Source organism: Parasteatoda tepidariorum, chromosome 1 (genome assembly GCF_982258835.1).
Source record: "Parasteatoda tepidariorum strain Cologne lab strain chromosome 1, Ptep-v5.0, whole genome shotgun sequence".
Taxonomy (NCBI): Eukaryota; Metazoa; Arthropoda; class Arachnida; order Araneae; family Theridiidae; genus Parasteatoda; species Parasteatoda tepidariorum.
Genome location: NC_141755.1, coordinates 9,381,994 through 9,400,139, shown reverse-complemented (window position 1 = coordinate 9,400,139; position 18,146 = coordinate 9,381,994). Strand labels below are relative to the sequence as shown.

The 18,146-nt window shown below is 29.5% G+C and overlaps 1 protein-coding gene across 3 annotated transcripts in view; it reads left to right on the top strand.

The window, feature by feature from the left end:
* The window catches only part of LOC107436783 (teneurin-m), a 579,494-nt gene that overhangs the window by 344,331 nt on the left and 217,017 nt on the right, over window positions 1-18,146 (top strand). For all 3 annotated transcript variants that reach the window (XM_043049130.3, XM_087159056.1, XM_087159061.1), the window contains one exon: window positions 16,819-17,100. In XM_043049130.3, the coding sequence (XP_042905064.2) occupies window positions 16,839-17,100 (262 nt within the window). In that variant the 5' untranslated portion in view covers window positions 16,819-16,838. The remainder of the gene's footprint in view (window positions 1-16,818; window positions 17,101-18,146) is intronic.

The window sequence follows — 18,146 nt, the reverse complement described above, 5'->3', positions numbered from 1 at the left end:
ATCCATATTCGTAATGTAAAATAAAAAACTATCATTGTCAGTCAAAATTTCAGTAAAATACTACAAGAATATTATTTGGTTGTTAGTTTCCTTCAAATTACCCAAATATTTGTATTTTATTTTGCTGGGCGGAGGAGCTCTCACGACCCGAAACCATATATAAGCCATGACTTCGTCGGTGAGCATCGGTGCTTTCGTAGTTGCACAGAAATCGCATAAATAATTAGCAGGGCCCATATTGGCAGTTTGCTCTACAAGAATCTAGTTATTCTCAAATTGAATACAAGAATCCGAAGCATTTGATCCAAATGCTCTCGCTTTTTTAAGCATTTGAAACACCGAGACGGACGGAAAAGAAGAAAAACTGGTAGTAAAATCATTGAATTTATAGCTGGGTTTTGTGAGAATAAAAAGAAGCTCTTACTATTTTCAGTTATTCACTATTCATTCCTAATTACTTAAGAGTAAAAACAGTAAAGCAGTAGCATTAGCTTTTATATATATAAATTTCGCACTTAAGCTGCTTAAAATTTAAATCAATTTAATACTCTCTCCCTTTACAGTACTTCCTATGACTAAACATAGTTATTTTATTGCACGAATATTTTGCCATTTCAATGGAGTTTTGTGAACTAGGTCACACTTAGAATATAAATTTATTCTTTTTTTTCTGTGAAATTTTTAAACTTTAGAAAATAATAATAAAACAACATATATTTTCTTATTGCAGAAAGAAACATGAAATCAAATGAAAACTACTAAGATACATTTTACTTCATAAATATACTTTAAAAACAAATTTACTTCAAAGAAAATAACTAATTTTAAGGAAATATGAAATTCCGACGCATTCCAAATTGAATACATACATGCACGCGAGGATTTAAATAATTACGAAAGACATGGATACATGCAAAAGTTCTTTTTCACAATTAAAGTTAAATTTTCATGGTTACTCTTGGGGCATAATAAAGGAAATATGGTAATTTAAAAAGGAAATAGGCTGCTTCTCTTTCCACTCAATTACGCATCAAAAAATTTTTATAAGCCCTTAATTCCTAAAAAGAGAAAACGAAAAAGTCAATGTTGCCACTCTACAGATATGATATAATCATAATTTCATTTCAAACAGAGCTCCTTCTTTTTTCTTTACGCTTAATCGTTTGGGACAAATTTATCTTAGTTTAGAATACCAGCTGCGCTTTTTTAAAGACAGTACGACACCAAATGTAAATTTCTTGTTTCGTTTTTCGTCCAAACGTGTATTTCTCACTTACAAGGGGAAAATAAGACCAAAGAAAAACGAAATAAAAGAACGAAAAGAACTCGTAAGTTTTAAATTCCAATAATTAAGGTATCCTTATCACGTACGTTCGTGTTATGCAGAATGGTGGGGAAAAAAATGGCAAAAAAAGAAGGAATTTCTTGTTCCACGGTCTTGCATCTCAAAATGGCATTTAATACGAGAAATCTTTCCTCATTAAAGATAGCGAGAGGGATTTTTCTACCCTACAAATCGCTAATGATCCGAATCGTACGAAAAAGCCAGGAACACCCTTGAGAAAATCCCAATAGAAGTAGGAATAAGATTACCCGTTCTGAAAAAAAAAATACTTTGGGCAAAGAAAATCCTACAAGGCCCAAAGTAATTATATGCAAATAAGGAAGGGTAACATCTAACTCATTTTGAAGCCCCTTTTTATTACATCTTATTTTAATTTTTATTTCTTGGTTTTATTTTATCTTCGCAACTTTTTTTTTTCTTTTTCGCTTTAATCCGAAGCGCGTTTCACCAACAGAAAGCGAAAGAATGTGACGAGGCGTAACGAAAAATGACAAATTTTATTATTATTATTTTTTTTTTCGTTTTCGTTTTCTTAATCAGTTTTTATATACTTCACGCGCTGAAATTTTGAATTCCATTAGAATGTAGAAAAAAAAATTCTCGAGACCATCTTTTCAACCCTCTAAGAAGTCTGGGGACTTTGAAAGTAATTTTACTAAACTGAATGATATATAGTGGAGCTAGCTTATAACAAAAATGTAGGAACCAAAACAATTCTCTTAAAATACCCAAATTGGCGGAAATTATCCAGAATGGAAAATTTAATACGCAAAAATGTTCAAAAGGGATTAATTTTTCAAGGCATTCATTTATTCTGCTGAGTGTAACATTTGAACATTGCAACTGTTCGATGTGACACATATATCATCCCTAACCCCTTAATATTTCAACAAAACATAATTGCAATTTTTCTGCAAGCCCATATCTTCTCAGATGTAGATGGCCGTGATATAATTGCCGTTAATCCCAACTGGTTATTTATTATATGGGCGAATTATAACTGGATTTTTTCTCCTTGCACGATTTTTCAAAGGCTTTGTAATCACATGGAATAATGCTTTTTGGCAAATAATATTCTATTTTTATAAATTTTGTGAGTTTTCAATAGTTATTCATGACTGTTAGATGAACTTTAGCCACCACTCTCAATGTTTATTCCGAATATGTCGCAAAACGTCGATATGGAGAATAGCCAGAGTTCTGAGAAATTTAAAACATTTGGGGTCTAAATTTCTTATATTTAAAAACTTACTCCAATGCTGCATAATATAGGCCACAAAAATTTGCAAAAAAATATGAATACGGTATTGATTTTGATAATTTTCTAAGTGGAAAAATGTCGCCAAATTTTCGAAAATTTTATAACTTCTAAAATATGTTAGTTGTTTGTCCGTTCTAAAGCCGAGATAATGATTTACGGTAAGATTCTTACGGCTAGATAAATCTGTATGGCAAGATCGTCACGGCCTGATAATTCTTTTTAGCAAGAAATTATAGCTTTGCTTCAAGTGTTATAAACTGAGGCTTTTTATTTTCCTTGCCAAAGAGCTTCGAAAAACCTAGTTAAAGCTGTTCACGAAAGGAATGGCCATCATGCCAAGAGTAATCGAGACAGATGAAAAATCCCCAATATACGATGATCATAATATGGATAACGAGTTATGACAATTAAATCAGTGTCCACCGACATACGAGAATATGAATGTTCCAAGTCTCTTGATGCACGGAAACTATACCGTTTAAATTTTTCCATGAACTAATGTTAATTTTTTCGTTCAATTATTTATAACGTGCACACAGACAGATGAGCAAATAGCCTATGCTAATAGCCTCCATAGACTATGCTAAGAGAAACTTCAAATTGTTTCTCTAAATTGTTTATTGATATACAATTTTTGAACAAGTTGAACTAAAGTGGTAAACTTTGGTAAAATAAACTTTTCCGAGTTAACAGGATTTTATGTGCACTTTTTAAAATTAAACCAGTTATTTATTATAATTTACTCGTAAAATACTGCAAGTAAGGATTCATAATCAACTAATACAACAGTGTGATTATCTGAAATTTTTAAATTTAAATCACTACATATTGTAACAAATATTTTGCTCATTATATGCATACTATGCCATATGCAATACATAAAAACACTATAAAAATTGTTTAGATCAAATTTCAAAACTAAAATAGAAAGCTGCTTGCATTTAAATTTCTACATATATACTAAATTGTTCTACAAATAGACTAAATGTTTATTTAAATATACTAAATGTTTCTACAAATGAACAAAAAACCTAAATTGTTTATGTTTTAGTTATAATTGTTTAATCAGTCATCATTTCTAAATTAATGCCTTTTGTATTATAAATTAATGTAATGAGCACCTAGATTTTCTGCTTTTTCCAAACTTTTAATTTGCTAACAATTTGGCATTGTAAACGTTGTCGTAAATGTCTGATATTCGGTAAATATCAACCTCTTTCGTTAAATGTCAACATTCACGCAGTCCCTCTTTCACCGGAAAATGTCGACATTTAACTGTATATGTTAAATAAAAAAGCTTGTTTATGATATTTTCCTCATACAATCATTCCATCAGAACTTGTTCGATATTGATATTTTGACATTGAATGTTAACAATGCAAGTGGGAAATAATGTTATTTTTAAAAAAATATATTTTGCATTCACCATCGGGGCATACTATAGGTAAGCATTTGCCTGCATAAAATATTAATATTGTGTAGTAAATAAAAATTATAGCGGCAGTGTAGATATTGATATTCACCAGTCATTTCAATTTTTCCGAAAAACAAATATTATTCATTTTATCATTGATTTCTTTTTCAAAAAAATAAAAATTTCAATTATATATTTCAATTTGTTAGTTTTAAATATTTTGTAATAATATAACAATTATTACTTTTCAAAAAGAGAAACATTGAAATAAACATGACTGTTTCTGATATTTACAAGAATTAATTGTTTAGCTTGTTAAAATAAAAGTATAAATAAATATACTAAAAACACACACTATTTTTCAAATTTTAAAAAGTCAAAGTTAACATATTTTAAATAATTGTCATATTAATTACAGTTTACTAACGTATGATATGCAGTGGTAAAAATATCTTTAGTGTAAGAATGTAAACAAAATGAAAATCTTTTGATATCTGTTTATTAAAATAAATCTCTTATAATCGCAAATAATTCACTGAAAATTCATTTTATTCATTAGTTGAAAAAATAGTTTAAGATTTCATTTAATGGCCATTAACATAGAAAAAACTTTCTTTGTTAAACACAATAATTTTCAATTTCTACAATTATACGCTCCTGCAAATTATTCTTACGCAACATACTAAACTCTTTAAAAATTTAATTATTAATTAAAAAGCTAAATTAACAATTTATTTTCTAAAGCATTTACAAAAATTGTATAAAAGAAATTCTAAATTATCTGAAACTACTGAGCTGTTCAAATCTTTAAAAATAATTTTTGTAGTTGATTAATAAAACAGAACAACAACAAAACAAATATGATTAAATATTTTCCACGATTATTATTTGAATTACTTATTTAAATATATCTTAATAATTCTTTAGTTTTAACCATGCCTTAGAAGTTTTTCTAAGTTAACGAAATGTTATTTATATTGAATTAAGGAACTTTAAAGGATTTAAAAAATCTTTCAGAATCGTCAATTATTTCCTTTCAAAGAAAATCAAAGTTATTTTTAAGTAAATGCAAGGTAAATTTTGACTTAAGTCAATACTTCTAATTTAATTGAAGAAATATTACAAATCTTAATGTCACAGATCTATAGATTTTTTTTCTAACTTTTTTCCATTTTCTAAAGTAAACAGAATCAAAACTTTCCTTTGATACGCTTAATTGATGAATTTCTAGATTTTAAAAAGTAAACATCGGTCGGGAATACATTTTTTTAAAAAAAAGGAAAAAAAATACTTTACTGCGTGTTTACCCTGTTGTTATCGAATGCTAAATAAACTTAATTTTAAATTGAGTTTTTGGCTAAAATAAGCTTATTTAATTTTAATAAAGAATGTTAAGGAATTACTCAAGATATTATATTTCTGAATATTTATTGACTTTTCTAGAAAATAATAACTTCTCTGAGAAACTCGAAATAAGTTAAAAAGTAAAAACCAAGATCAAACAAATAAAAAATTATTAGAGCTTAAAATCTAAATCTCAAATTTTCACTTTCCTTTTTGCGTTCTGTAAAAGATAAATAATAACGAAACTCACTTTTTTTATTTACAAAGTGATGTATAAAAAAAAATGGGCAAATATTTATTACTTTGAAAGACCGTGTTTTAACAGAATGTCTGATTTTAACAAAGATAAAATATTTCATGTAGCTCAGAAATGTAGTATTTTTATTCTAAAATTTATTTAACAGAATATTAAAAAAGAATATTACCTGATTCAAGTTTCCAATATTGTTTCAAGATTATAAATCGATTATAAATCAGGATATATTTGTTCCATATTTCTTTCAAAACATTCTACTATTCTAGATTTCAATTAACTAAAATATCAAAAATATTGCTATTACTTGAAGAATTGAAAATATAAGTGAACGCACAACATATTAGTTCAATTATTCAAACCTTGTTTCAAATTGTTCTTTGAAATAAATCTGGAAGTTTTTAGTCTATGTTTATTTAAAAGTGTTCTAGTATTTTGAATTTCGGTATTATAAACTATCAAAAATATAATAACATAATTGCTTGAAGATACGAAGATCGGGAATCACAGATTGCAATGGTTCATTATTTAATAGCTTCGTCGAATTGGCTTTTCAAATAAATTGGAAATTTTTGGATCATATTTAATTCAAAATGTTCTAGTATTATACAAAGAGAAAAAAATCTTAATTAAAAATCTTAAATTTCCGCTCGGCATAGTAAAACAATTGTGGTACAAAAAAACATAATTAATAAAGCAAAAATATGCGATAATTTAATTACTCATTTGATAATTTTTCCCTTAATTTGGTAACTGTCAACCAGAAATTCTTGTTTTCAAACTTACTGTCCTTCTAGCAGACATTTAATTAAAAAAAAATACGAAACTGAAAATTAAATTTAATCGAATTTTTATGCTATGCTCTCAGGTATCATGGTAAATTACCGCATTTACCACAGTTTTTCACACATTATAAAGACATATTTTTTGTTAAATTTATGCAATTCATTACCAAAGTGCATCGGTAATATTTACCCAACTTTTTTTTCGTATTTTGATGTTTCCATAGAGCCTGAAATACGGTAAATTTTACCATATTCTGGTAGTTTTTGCCATTTTTTTCCCCTGTGTAGACTTAGGTAAAATATCAAAAATAATTTGAAGATATGAAAATAAGTAGACAAAAGTCGTGATGATTAATTATTTTAAGTCTATTAGTTTTGATAATCGCTGGGGCATTTACCACATTCCATGTCAGTGCGACCGTTTATTTGGTAACTTTTTACCAGAAATTCTGATGGCTAACATCGAACAAATTAGACGCGCTTAAAAAATTAGATTTGAGGAACACGGTAGATACATCCACTATCAAAAATACGAGAAATCATTAATTGCTACACATTGTTCGAATTTTGAGCTTAAATTTAATTTCGATGACACCAAAAATTATTTCCACCACAGTCACATCAGCTCAACTTTATGACCTGGAATCTTGTTTTATTTATATTAATGATGATTTCCTTGTTATCGGCATTATTTCCTCCCCAACTCTGCATAGCGAGAGGAAATGCATTTTACCGTTATTTGCCCCTCTCGGTTACTTTGGCTTTTCTTATTCTGCTTTTCAATCTTTTTTCTCTCTCGATTACTGAGATTTTTCTAGTTTTGTTTCTCTCCTTTACTTTTCCATTTTTGTTGGCAATTTTACTTTCATATTTCTAATCACTTTTATTTCTTTTCATTCACGCCTGGCAAGCATTGAAAATAGGCACATGTCTTTGAACGCTTGAAACATGTGGACTGTTATTTCCAATTTGCATATTTTCATAGCGATTGAAGTTTTTAACCAAGCAATATCCTACCGCTTCCTTTTGTTGGGATTTTTAATTTAATATTTCAGTCCCGCTTCAAATTGTTGTTTTTTTTTAAATAAATTTAGAAATTTGTCATTCCTATCAATTCCGAATTTCAATTATTGCAGAATTCTGTATATTAAAATATCAAAAATATAACAATTACTTTGAAGAGACGAAAATCAGTTATCAGAGATCGTAAGGGTTCATTATTTAACACTTGCTTCAAATTGGATTTTCACATAAAAATGAAAATTTCTCTTCCATATTTATTTAAAAATGTTATATTATTCCAGATATCAGTTAAGTGAAATATCAAAATATAGCAATTACTTGAAGAAATGAAAATAAGTAAGCACAGATCGTGATGGTTCAAATTGTTTTTTCAAACAAATAAGCACATTTTCGACTTATTTATTTCAAAATTTTTTGTTGCTAAATATCTGTTTGAATAGATATATAAGAAATTTAGCAATTACACGAAGAAATAAAAACTTGAATATAGATCTTGGTGTTTCAATTAGTATGCTAAAGTTTGAATTATTTTTTTAATTGAAGATAGAGCAAGAAGAGCACTATCTTCCACTTTAAACGGGTTTAAATTCTCAACTTTCAGCTATTTTCATAAACATTTATATTTATATATATTTGTCAATTTAATTTATAGTTCTTAAATCGTATCCTCTTTTAAAACTTATTTTAATCGCTTTATTAAACCTATCTTCAATAATACTTTATTCAGTAAAATTCAAACTTATTTTCTTAATTATTTTAGTATAAAGTAAATAAGGAATAATATAACTACAAGTTTCTAATGAAAACCAAATAAACCAAACACCACTGCCTCCTTGTAGAATTAAACCTTTAATCTTTACATGCGCAAGATAAATACTGCTCAGAAACTATTCAAGCACTACATTTTTAAACTCTTCTACTCCTAGCAGCTAATAATACCCTTTTCCTGCTGTAGACTTAGATTTAACTAAGATTCCAATATTTCTCCAGGTAAGTAATTCGCCAAACTTAACTGGCTTAGATGAAAACAAATGAGCTCTCCCGCAGTGGCGTACCTCCATCTCCACCGGATAGCATACAGAAAAGAAAAAAAAAGGATTAATAAATAAGTGCGCCGTAGCATTACTTCCGTTCAAGGCTTTCGTTATTGTGTTTTCCATTTAATGAATTAATTAACACGGTGGGACCCGCAGAGCGCAAATTAGCGTCTTTCGCGTAATTAAGCAAAAAACAGAAACAAGAAAAGGCACTACCAGAGTATGGCTTTCTGGGAGGTTCCAGCTAGTTTGTCTTTCCCATTGGAGTAAAGTATTCGTTTATTTGTTGCCATTCAAGTGCTCATAAATTCCAAATGATGCGCATGCCGTTGGTACTCGTGCTCTCGAAAGCAATCGCGAGGGAAGATTTCATGCATGAATTAATGTAATATTCGAGAATGGCTTTCGCTGCAGCATTAGGAGGAAGATAACAAAACTATGTTTCATACAGCTGAAAACGATACGTTTCAAATTGTTTTTGTTTTTTTTAAGTATTTGTTGAGAAATAATTATTGAGTTTGAATATCGATTTTTACTAAATAATATCACCTAAGTGTCTATAACTATGGTAACTTTTTACCAAACTTGCATCTTGATTCCGATCAACTACATTGCTCTAATTTTAACTGAACGTATTTATCGTTTATCGTGTCCCATGACAATGCAAGACTTTTCTGAGCGATACATACAAAATTTATCGTCATTTAACCACAAATCGGTTTTATCGTCACTCAAAACTCAATCCGTTTTAAGATTAGATAGAGTACTCAAATTTTAAATTAAACCTTGTGTTTGATGACTATAAGTTCTCTTTATTTCGTGACTGATAAAATCAATTTTTTTCGCGAAATTATAGCAAATTTAAATTAATTGTCGATAACAATTAGACCACTTCAAGCTTAGCTAGAGCATTAAAATTATATCTTAAGCACTGTTCTTGATTTTCCATCGTTTACTTGATCACTAAAAATAGAAGTTATCGTTATATTACTGTCAATTTAAATTTGTTGTCAGTCAAAGTTCCGAATAGCTATAGGGCTAAAAACTTAAGCGGAAGTTAGTGTCTGGTGACAAAATTAATTTCAAGGATTTTCTGACCACTGCAGACGGAATTTTTTACCATATTGTTGCCAAACTGACTTTATCTTCTTCTTCTTGTTTCAAGGCACTACACCCTGTTACTGGCCAAGGCCGTCCCAAGTAGTCTTTTTCCCGCTGCTCCTATCAGCAGCAAGGTTCTTCCAGTTTCCCTTATTTACTATATGAAAGTCTTTCTCCACCGAGTCAAGCCACCTAATTGGTAATTTCGTGCTTTTCTGTTCCCTGAAGAATTAGTAAAAATGGCCTTTTTACTGGATTTGTATTATCATATAGGAGGAGATGACCAAATCATCGTAAGAGAATTCATCAAAAATAGAAATTCGAAACAATTTCCGATTATCTAGATTACTCAAATTTAAACTGAAACTCTGAGACAGATGCCAATACAAATTGTAATTTCTCCCTTATTGTTGCAAGCCATTATGCCATTTTATCGTTTATCGAAATTTCAACCACTTTCCATAAATAAACTAACGCATAACTATAAAGTCATCAAGGAAAATCCTTAAAAAGGAATACATAATTCTATTTTAGACAGACAAAAAATTAAGGGCGTGTTACTTTTGTAATAAGTTTCTTAAACAGCACTTCTAGAAAGTGATGCGCCCTATGTTTTTGGATTTCGTTTAAAATTCTCCTGTTTAGTATCTTTTTTAGCACATTTTAAAATCGTAGTTTTGAAATGTGTATTTTATTATATTTTTATCATAACTCTACGTTATTAGAGGGATTGAGTTTTAAAGTTATAAAAATATAAATATACATAAAATAAGTAGATCCAAAACTGAAAACTTCGTAATTTGTCAAATGATAAGAGCTTCAGAAATTAATGAGTTTTGAATTCATTAATATTATAATTTGTAAGTAAAATTATTTTCTACTATACATTCTTTAAATGATTCGTATTCATATAGAAAAAAAAACAGATTTCACGCCTTCTTTTAAAACGAATTCGACCGAAAATCATATTGCTTACTCTTTTAAAATAGTAAGCAATAATATTTTGATCACAAAAATGAATATAATAATAAAATTGTCAAATACCGAAAAGAATTAGTATTTATCAAAAAGTTTCTTTTTTTTTTCATTTTTTAAAACATGCATAAATTGTAATCACATTCTCAAATTTAGTTTTAAAAAACACCAATTTATCTTCATAAAAAAAAAATCATTTTTAAAATTTATAAATAAATCCTTAAACAGTGACAAATGGTCACGTCGCTTTGTTGCAATTAAGAATTTAATTCTAATCTAACTTGTCAACACAATTTATGAAGAGGACAGTTTGTCACTGTTGATAAGCACTCCCAAACCATGACCCGATTTTTTGCCCCCAACAAAAAAGAAAAACCCTCAAGAAAGAGGGATCTTTTTTATCTGCCATTATAGCATTAACATTCCCTTGAAAAACAGTAATGTCATTCGATAAACATGCTATCAACTTTCTTTTTCTTTATCCCCATTTCCCCCTCCACTCATTATTATATGTGATCAGAAGTGTCTTTCCTCCCTCTCGTTGGAGACTAAGACGAAAGAGATTTTCCATATGGCCCCAGAAATGGTTTAGAAAATGGAAATTGTTTAGGGAAATAAACCTAACTTCCATACTTCTTATTCTTTTATACGTATGTGTTTCCTAAATGATTTACTTCTTTGAGTTATTTTTCTCTATTTTGTTGAAAACTAGAATTATTTTAAAATCTGTTTTTGTACCAGATCTCTATAACTATTAATTTTGATATTAAAAATGATATTTATTAGATTTTTCAAAAATCAAAAAAAATTAAAAATTGGTAAATTTTTAAATGAAATTTATTTACTGCAACAAGTACTAAATTTTACTGCCATATTTTTTTTTTTAAACTGAGACAATTACTGATGGTAAAGACATCATCATAGCAAAGTCATATTTTATTTTTACCTTTTTTGGAAGCAAATGCGAGTTACGCGATTAAAAACATCATTGGCTTCAAAAATATACTAATTGGAAATAGCAGTCGACATGTTTCAAGGGCTCTAGAACACGTGGCAAGTCTTGAAAATGGGCGTCTATTTTTGAGCGCTTGAAACATGTCGACTGCTTTTTTTTCTTCGATTTATATATTTTTAAAGCGAATGAAGTTTTTTAATCAGGTAACATCTTACCTCTTCAGTTTCTTGGGATTATTTTTTTCTAACAAATACGAGTTGTTTATACTTCTCATAAAGTACTTCGTCTCGATATTTAATTCAGTGGTTGCCTTGTCCTCTTCTATGTTCAGTTTACAGGGTTAGTATGTCTTCATTTAGAAAGCTTTGATTTCGATTAAATAGGCTATAACCGTAAAGTGAAAGATCTATTATGAAATTGGATTTTAAAAAATGTAGGTTAAGTTTGAGTTAGATGGTTATAGGCGCGGTATGGTCAGTTTAAATAGTTCCGGTATTTTTTAATATATTGCAGCAGATGCTGTTTTGCCAGAAGCAGTTAAATTTGTATATCAATTTTATTAAAAAAAATTAGTTTCCGTTGAGTTTGTTTAAAAAAAGAACTTATTTGTCAAAATGTCGATTCATTCCAAATTATGTCTTAAATCTTATCTCTCTCTTTTTTTTTTTTTTTTTTTTTTTTTTTTTGCTATTTGCCAAAAAAGTAAGCAATCACGAAATTTTCTAATGCATATAATAATATAAATATGCAATTTCGTGAAATAAATTAAGGAAAATATTAAAATACGTTAAGAAATTATTAAAACAGAAAAGTAAAGAAAGTTGGAATATTTTTTCCCTCAATCTATAAAATGTGATGAATAATGCCTCTTTTAATTGAAAAAATCTCACTTCTTCTCTTAAAGACCAGTTCAGCTCATACAGTTCATTACGGGTTAGATAAATCTCATCTCCCAACAAAAATTTTAATGAAAATGAAAAAGATATAAATCATAAGCAGGTATTCAGTTCAAAAATATAAATAAACGAATTGCCTTTCATCTCAAACCTTCAAGGGAATCTCATTTCATTTTTTCCTTTTAAATTACTTTATAATTATCGTCGTTATTTAAAGGAAAATTAAAAAAAAAAGAAAATGTATTATGGAATATACCGATGACGTTCTGATGGAATGAAAGGGAATAATCAAAACTGAGGGTCTATCTGAAATTCATCGTTTTATTTTAATGATCTTACCCTTCTTTACGGAGTTTTAAGCATCAAAATTAATTTAAGGATTATTTAAACTCAAAATTGTAAGTTTTTTTTTAGAAATAATTTTAAAGAAGAGATTTATTCAGCAAAGAACTCAATAAAACTGTTTCGTTTCGTGTATGAAATAAGATTATTTAAATCGAAAATGTAGCTTGATTATATACTTTAATGCTGCGATTTGCGACAATTTTGAAGAAAGAAATTAAAGTTTTATTTTATCAAAAGCTTGCTGTAAGTAGAAAAGCGAAATTTAACTTTTTTTTCAATTAAAATATTTTATTTTACAAGTGTCTTACTAAATTACTTACTTTTTTACTTTTATTGTTTACTTTATTACTTTTATTGTTGACTTTAATACTTTTATTACTAACTTTTGCATTATTTTCTTATTGTATATTCTCGGAAAATTCATTTCAATTGAATCATATTATTGTTACCTAATACCATAATTCAGAGAAAATTTGCTGCTACCCTAATGACGTATTACATATTTCTGATCAAGTTGATCCCTAATATATTCTAACCAAGTGCAGAAAATATCATAAGATTGTTCAACTTTAAAAAGAGTGATTATGTTATTAAACTTTAAAAAGTATAGTAATAATTTTCAAATTTATAAGGAAACAACATAGTAAACTTTCTGAAAAAAATTCATTTTTCGGTGGGTTTATTCTTTTTAGGAGACAAATATTTTATCTACTTTGGTGTTGCTGTTTCTAGGGCACTCGCCAATACCAGCAAACATGCTTGGTGAAACCAAGAACATTTAAGGCAGAGGGTGCGTTTCTTATTTTTCTGTGGCTCCATCTATGGCAAAAAGTACGATTTTAGCCATACACACTTCACAGCCCGTTTACAAGGCGAACCCATTTATACATCTATTCATTCATCCACAGATCTTAATTTTGACCTAAACTATAGAACGATCCATCTCCAATTCAGTACCCCCAAAGGTATGATTTGTTGTGAAAACTTGGACGACATTTTGACCCGACAGATTTAATGTGCACCCCGTCCCCTTGACTGCATTAAAAATTATTAAACCATTTTTTTTAAAAAATCGCCAATTTGGCAAGATATTTCTACCTAGATGAAAATTAACAAAATCAATGAGTAATGTTCTTTTTTCAAATTTTTTAAGACCAGACAATGCAGAGTTGAGATTACTTTTAAACATTAAAATATTCAATCTCAAATGCCTTTCGTTTTCAAAAAACTGCGATTTTTCTTCTTATTGACATTTTTAGAGTCACCGTAGAGAGCGCTGGCTAAACATTCATAACTATTACAAATTTACAGTCGTTATGAATATAGCTTACTATTTGCAAAAAGGCGCTATTTCTGGCGATGATAGAGCCTCTAACAAACAACCTTAAATGAATGCAAAAATTTATAAACCTAACAAATTAAATTCTTTTTCACAAAAGATTTTATCTTTATCATTTTTTGCTATACTCAAATTCTTCTCCCACCTTTGTTTTAATAAAATCGCAATAAACAACCGTAGCATAAATAGGCACGTTCAGTAAATTGGGGAATATTATTAAATATCAGCAATTTTCTCTCACATTAACTCTGCTCTCAATCTATAATTAATTATAAAATGTACAACATTCTCATCGACAGGAATAATTCCTAAAGCCAGAAGGGACATCAATTTCACAATTGTCAATTTTAATTCCCGGCTAAGCAACGAGTTATAAATTGCTTTAAAGTATGCATGGTACAATATACCATAAGAATAAATTTACAAGCGCATCGAATCCATGTTTTAGTCATTATTGATTCGAAGTTGCAGTCTAATGCATTGCTAAATTACTGTCTCTTAATCTACTAGTAGACAGCTTATTATTAATAACCAACTAGTTAAATGAGCCTCGAAATATAAGCTTTCAGTGCATTATTTCGTTATATTCGAATGTTCACGTAAAATAACTCCGTCATTCATGAGCTTGTAATCATGTTATGCTTCATGATACATTCTTGAGATTTTAAGCACTCGTTTAATAGCTTTCAGCCATACAAAATTATTTTTGTAAATATATAACTTAAGTCAAGGATCTTATTGCAAAAAAAAATGTAAAAAAGAAATTTGAAGTTATAAATGAAAAATAAATTTAGAAATTTTAAGTAAAATTAGAAATTTTGAGTAAATTTGGAAATTTAACTCAAACTTGATAATTTTTGTAAACTGAAGACTTCATTGTAAAAAAGCGCCGAAAAATTCAAGAGAAAGTTAAGTAAATTTAGGACCACTTGTCTTAAATATCACTTTAATTTAAGTGACAGAAAAAATATTCACATTTAAAAAGATATATTTTAATCAAAAATATTTTGAAGTTAATCATGATTGGGCAATGCAGCTCAAATTTTCGAGGAAGCATATTAATTTCTATAATGAACTCAATGAAGCATCAAAAAATGTCTATGTGTCACAATAAGATCATCAACTATTAGTTTACTTGCCGCTATTGGAGACCTGCTCGGTCACCTTTCAAACTTTTCTAATACAACATATTAACTTTACTGGTAGCCAAATCGAATGCACTGCACAACAATATTTGAATAGCCGGCCAGGTGGCCGAGTGGTTAGCGTGCCTGACTGCGGGTTCGAATCCCGCTCTGGGCATGGATGTTTCTCTCTCTCTCTCTCTCTCTCTGTTGTCTTCTGATGTGTGAATGTATGAATGTGGCCCACCCTATGAACGGGTATTTGTGGTAGTGTGACGTGGTTAATGTTGCTCGCCTCCGTGACTTTGGTTCACAGGTGCCCACTGGGTAACGATAAATAAGCAACACTTCCGGCATCCTCTAAGGCGAAGAACGAAAGTTCAGTGCCTGCCGTTAATTAAAAAGAAATAATAAAAAAATATTTGAATATTGTAGTTCTACAATCCATCCTCCAGTAGTTAACTAGATTTGAACAATTATGCTAATCAAATTTTTTCACCTTCAAGCTATTACCCGTGCGAATATACTTTGATTTCAATCTTAGCTGTTTTCCTGAGATGTCCTCGATAATATCAAGTTCTTTACGTATTGAATTTTAGTAATAATTCTGAATTGTTCCGGTTGCCATTAAATTAGACAAACCACTGTATGTATGAGTTCGGCACGTTTCAGGATAGCAGGCAGCAGAAGAATTGAAATTATTTAAAAAAAAAAATCAAAAATATATCTTAAGTAATTACTTTCGTGGGTAATTTTTTATTACTATGGGGCTAGCCCCCTGTTCTCTCACGCTCGCCAACCCCGATGAATGCTTCGCAATAATTGCTATTTCTTGGCATAAAACAATTGAAATTATTCAACTGAAAATTTATATACTAAGAAAATCACTTGTGCCTCCACGTCCCAATATTTCCCTGAAGATATTATTAAGATCTGTAAGTGAACATAAATCATTTTTCTAAGAAACGCATGATTGTTGGAGCAGGGAGTATAAAAACAAATTTATACCCTATATAAATCACTTCTTTTATGTAAGCAGCATTGTTTTTTTTTTATGATTTCACTGTAGTTCTCTTTAACCTAATTATCATTTATCACTGAATTATATGATGGATGAGTTATTTGGAAATTGCACTATTAAAACACTTTTCTGTATTTGGTGCACCTGATGTCTATCAATGAGCCTGTTGTTATGGTTCCGTATTTTGAAAATTTTAATTTAATAAGCGCCACGAGATGCCCGGGTCGAGACCAACCGACTCTCGACCCAGGTGCCACACCTGGGTTCCTTCAGTGAGTTTGAAGCTCTCCAAATACATTTTTTTGCATTTTTTTTTTTTATTTGTTGTCTTATGTAGTGTTTGCGTTAGATTACTCTTGACGACTCTCTGTAAACGTGTCAATTTGGCGATTAAAAAAAAGAGTAATGTCTAGGGTGCAACAACATTTTTATCCACAACATGGTTTTATTTTAAGCATTAAATTTTTACTATTTAATTCAATTTAAATTTTGTTTTGAGCTGTTAACAACAAGAGCTGGAATATTTTTCTTTCTTTTTTTTTGTTTGATATCATATAAATATTTCTAACAAAAAAATTAAGTTTAGTTTCTTTATTCCAGGTTTACAAATTCCTAGCTTGATGGATTTCGATCGCCACAGAGCGCGCCAAAAAAGTATACCAACAAGTGATAATGAATCTAAATATTACTTCTCAGATATTGGCGATTTAGGTCGATCGAAAGAGGGAAAACAATTAAGGAGACGCAAAACTGCTGATGAATCCGACTCCAAAGAACCTTTTAAAAGTCGAAGCATTTCTGCGGATAAACAAACAACAAAATATGATCCACAAAATGAAAAGATCGGCAAAAAGCTTACAGAACGATTTCAACCAAGACAAGGTAAGAGTTACGAAATTTCTATCTCCCTTTTTATTTCATAAAATTGTTTATTTTTTAGTAATAAACATTATTGTGTTTTTGCTATCTATAATTAAAGAATGAATAGCAGACTTCCTTTGATTTGGAAGCTAATGCTGACTTTCGTTAATAATTACTAAGTATGTTCATATCGAAGGAATTGAGAAAGATTTTTATCGCCTCTCTGACCGGTTAACTTTTTCCTTCCTAATATCACGATGCCGACTGCGCAAGTGACTATTGGCCAGATAGTGATTGCGCATTGAGTATCAACACTATGAAAAATAAATACTGTAAATTCAGGGAAATTCCTTTGTTATTGATCGAAACCGTTTTCCGCGCAATGTATCGTCAAATTGAGCAAATGACTGTCTACATTGTTTGTTGATACGAAATTCGTCACAGCATCAGTGATAAGATAGCTACACATCTATTAACGCAGCAGTTCCCCTATATTCCCAGGAAACGAACTGCCCTAGATTAAAATAACAAGATATTTATTTACCATAAAACTGCCATAAAGTATCCTGGAATCAAATATCTTACCTTTATCTTCTATCATTGCAATTGGATGCCTGCAAGGGACGTCATCTTTGTTAAATCGTGACCTATGTTATTCAATCAGGTTTCACACATACGCGTGACTTACAGGTATATAATTAAATCTGATTTATATCACGTGGTTAGGCATAACCACTCCACTTCTTTTCGAGCTGAAAGTATCCAATGGGATACATGCAAGTGACGTAGATGGGTATCTCGATCCTAATTGGTTGTTGAAACGTGGCATTTGTTTACGTTAATGGCTGTTATTTCGAGCAAGCCAATCCCGTCAAGCATCAATTCTCTTAAATGATACATTCTGTATTTTTACACAGAGACACTTACACAAAGATTCTTACATAAAGATTCTTGCACAAAGTTTCCAATTCTTTCATTATATATTTCTTACTTAACACAAAGACAATTGTGAAGCCATGTAGAACATAAACAAACTAATTATGCATTCAAGTTGTCAGGTGCACAAA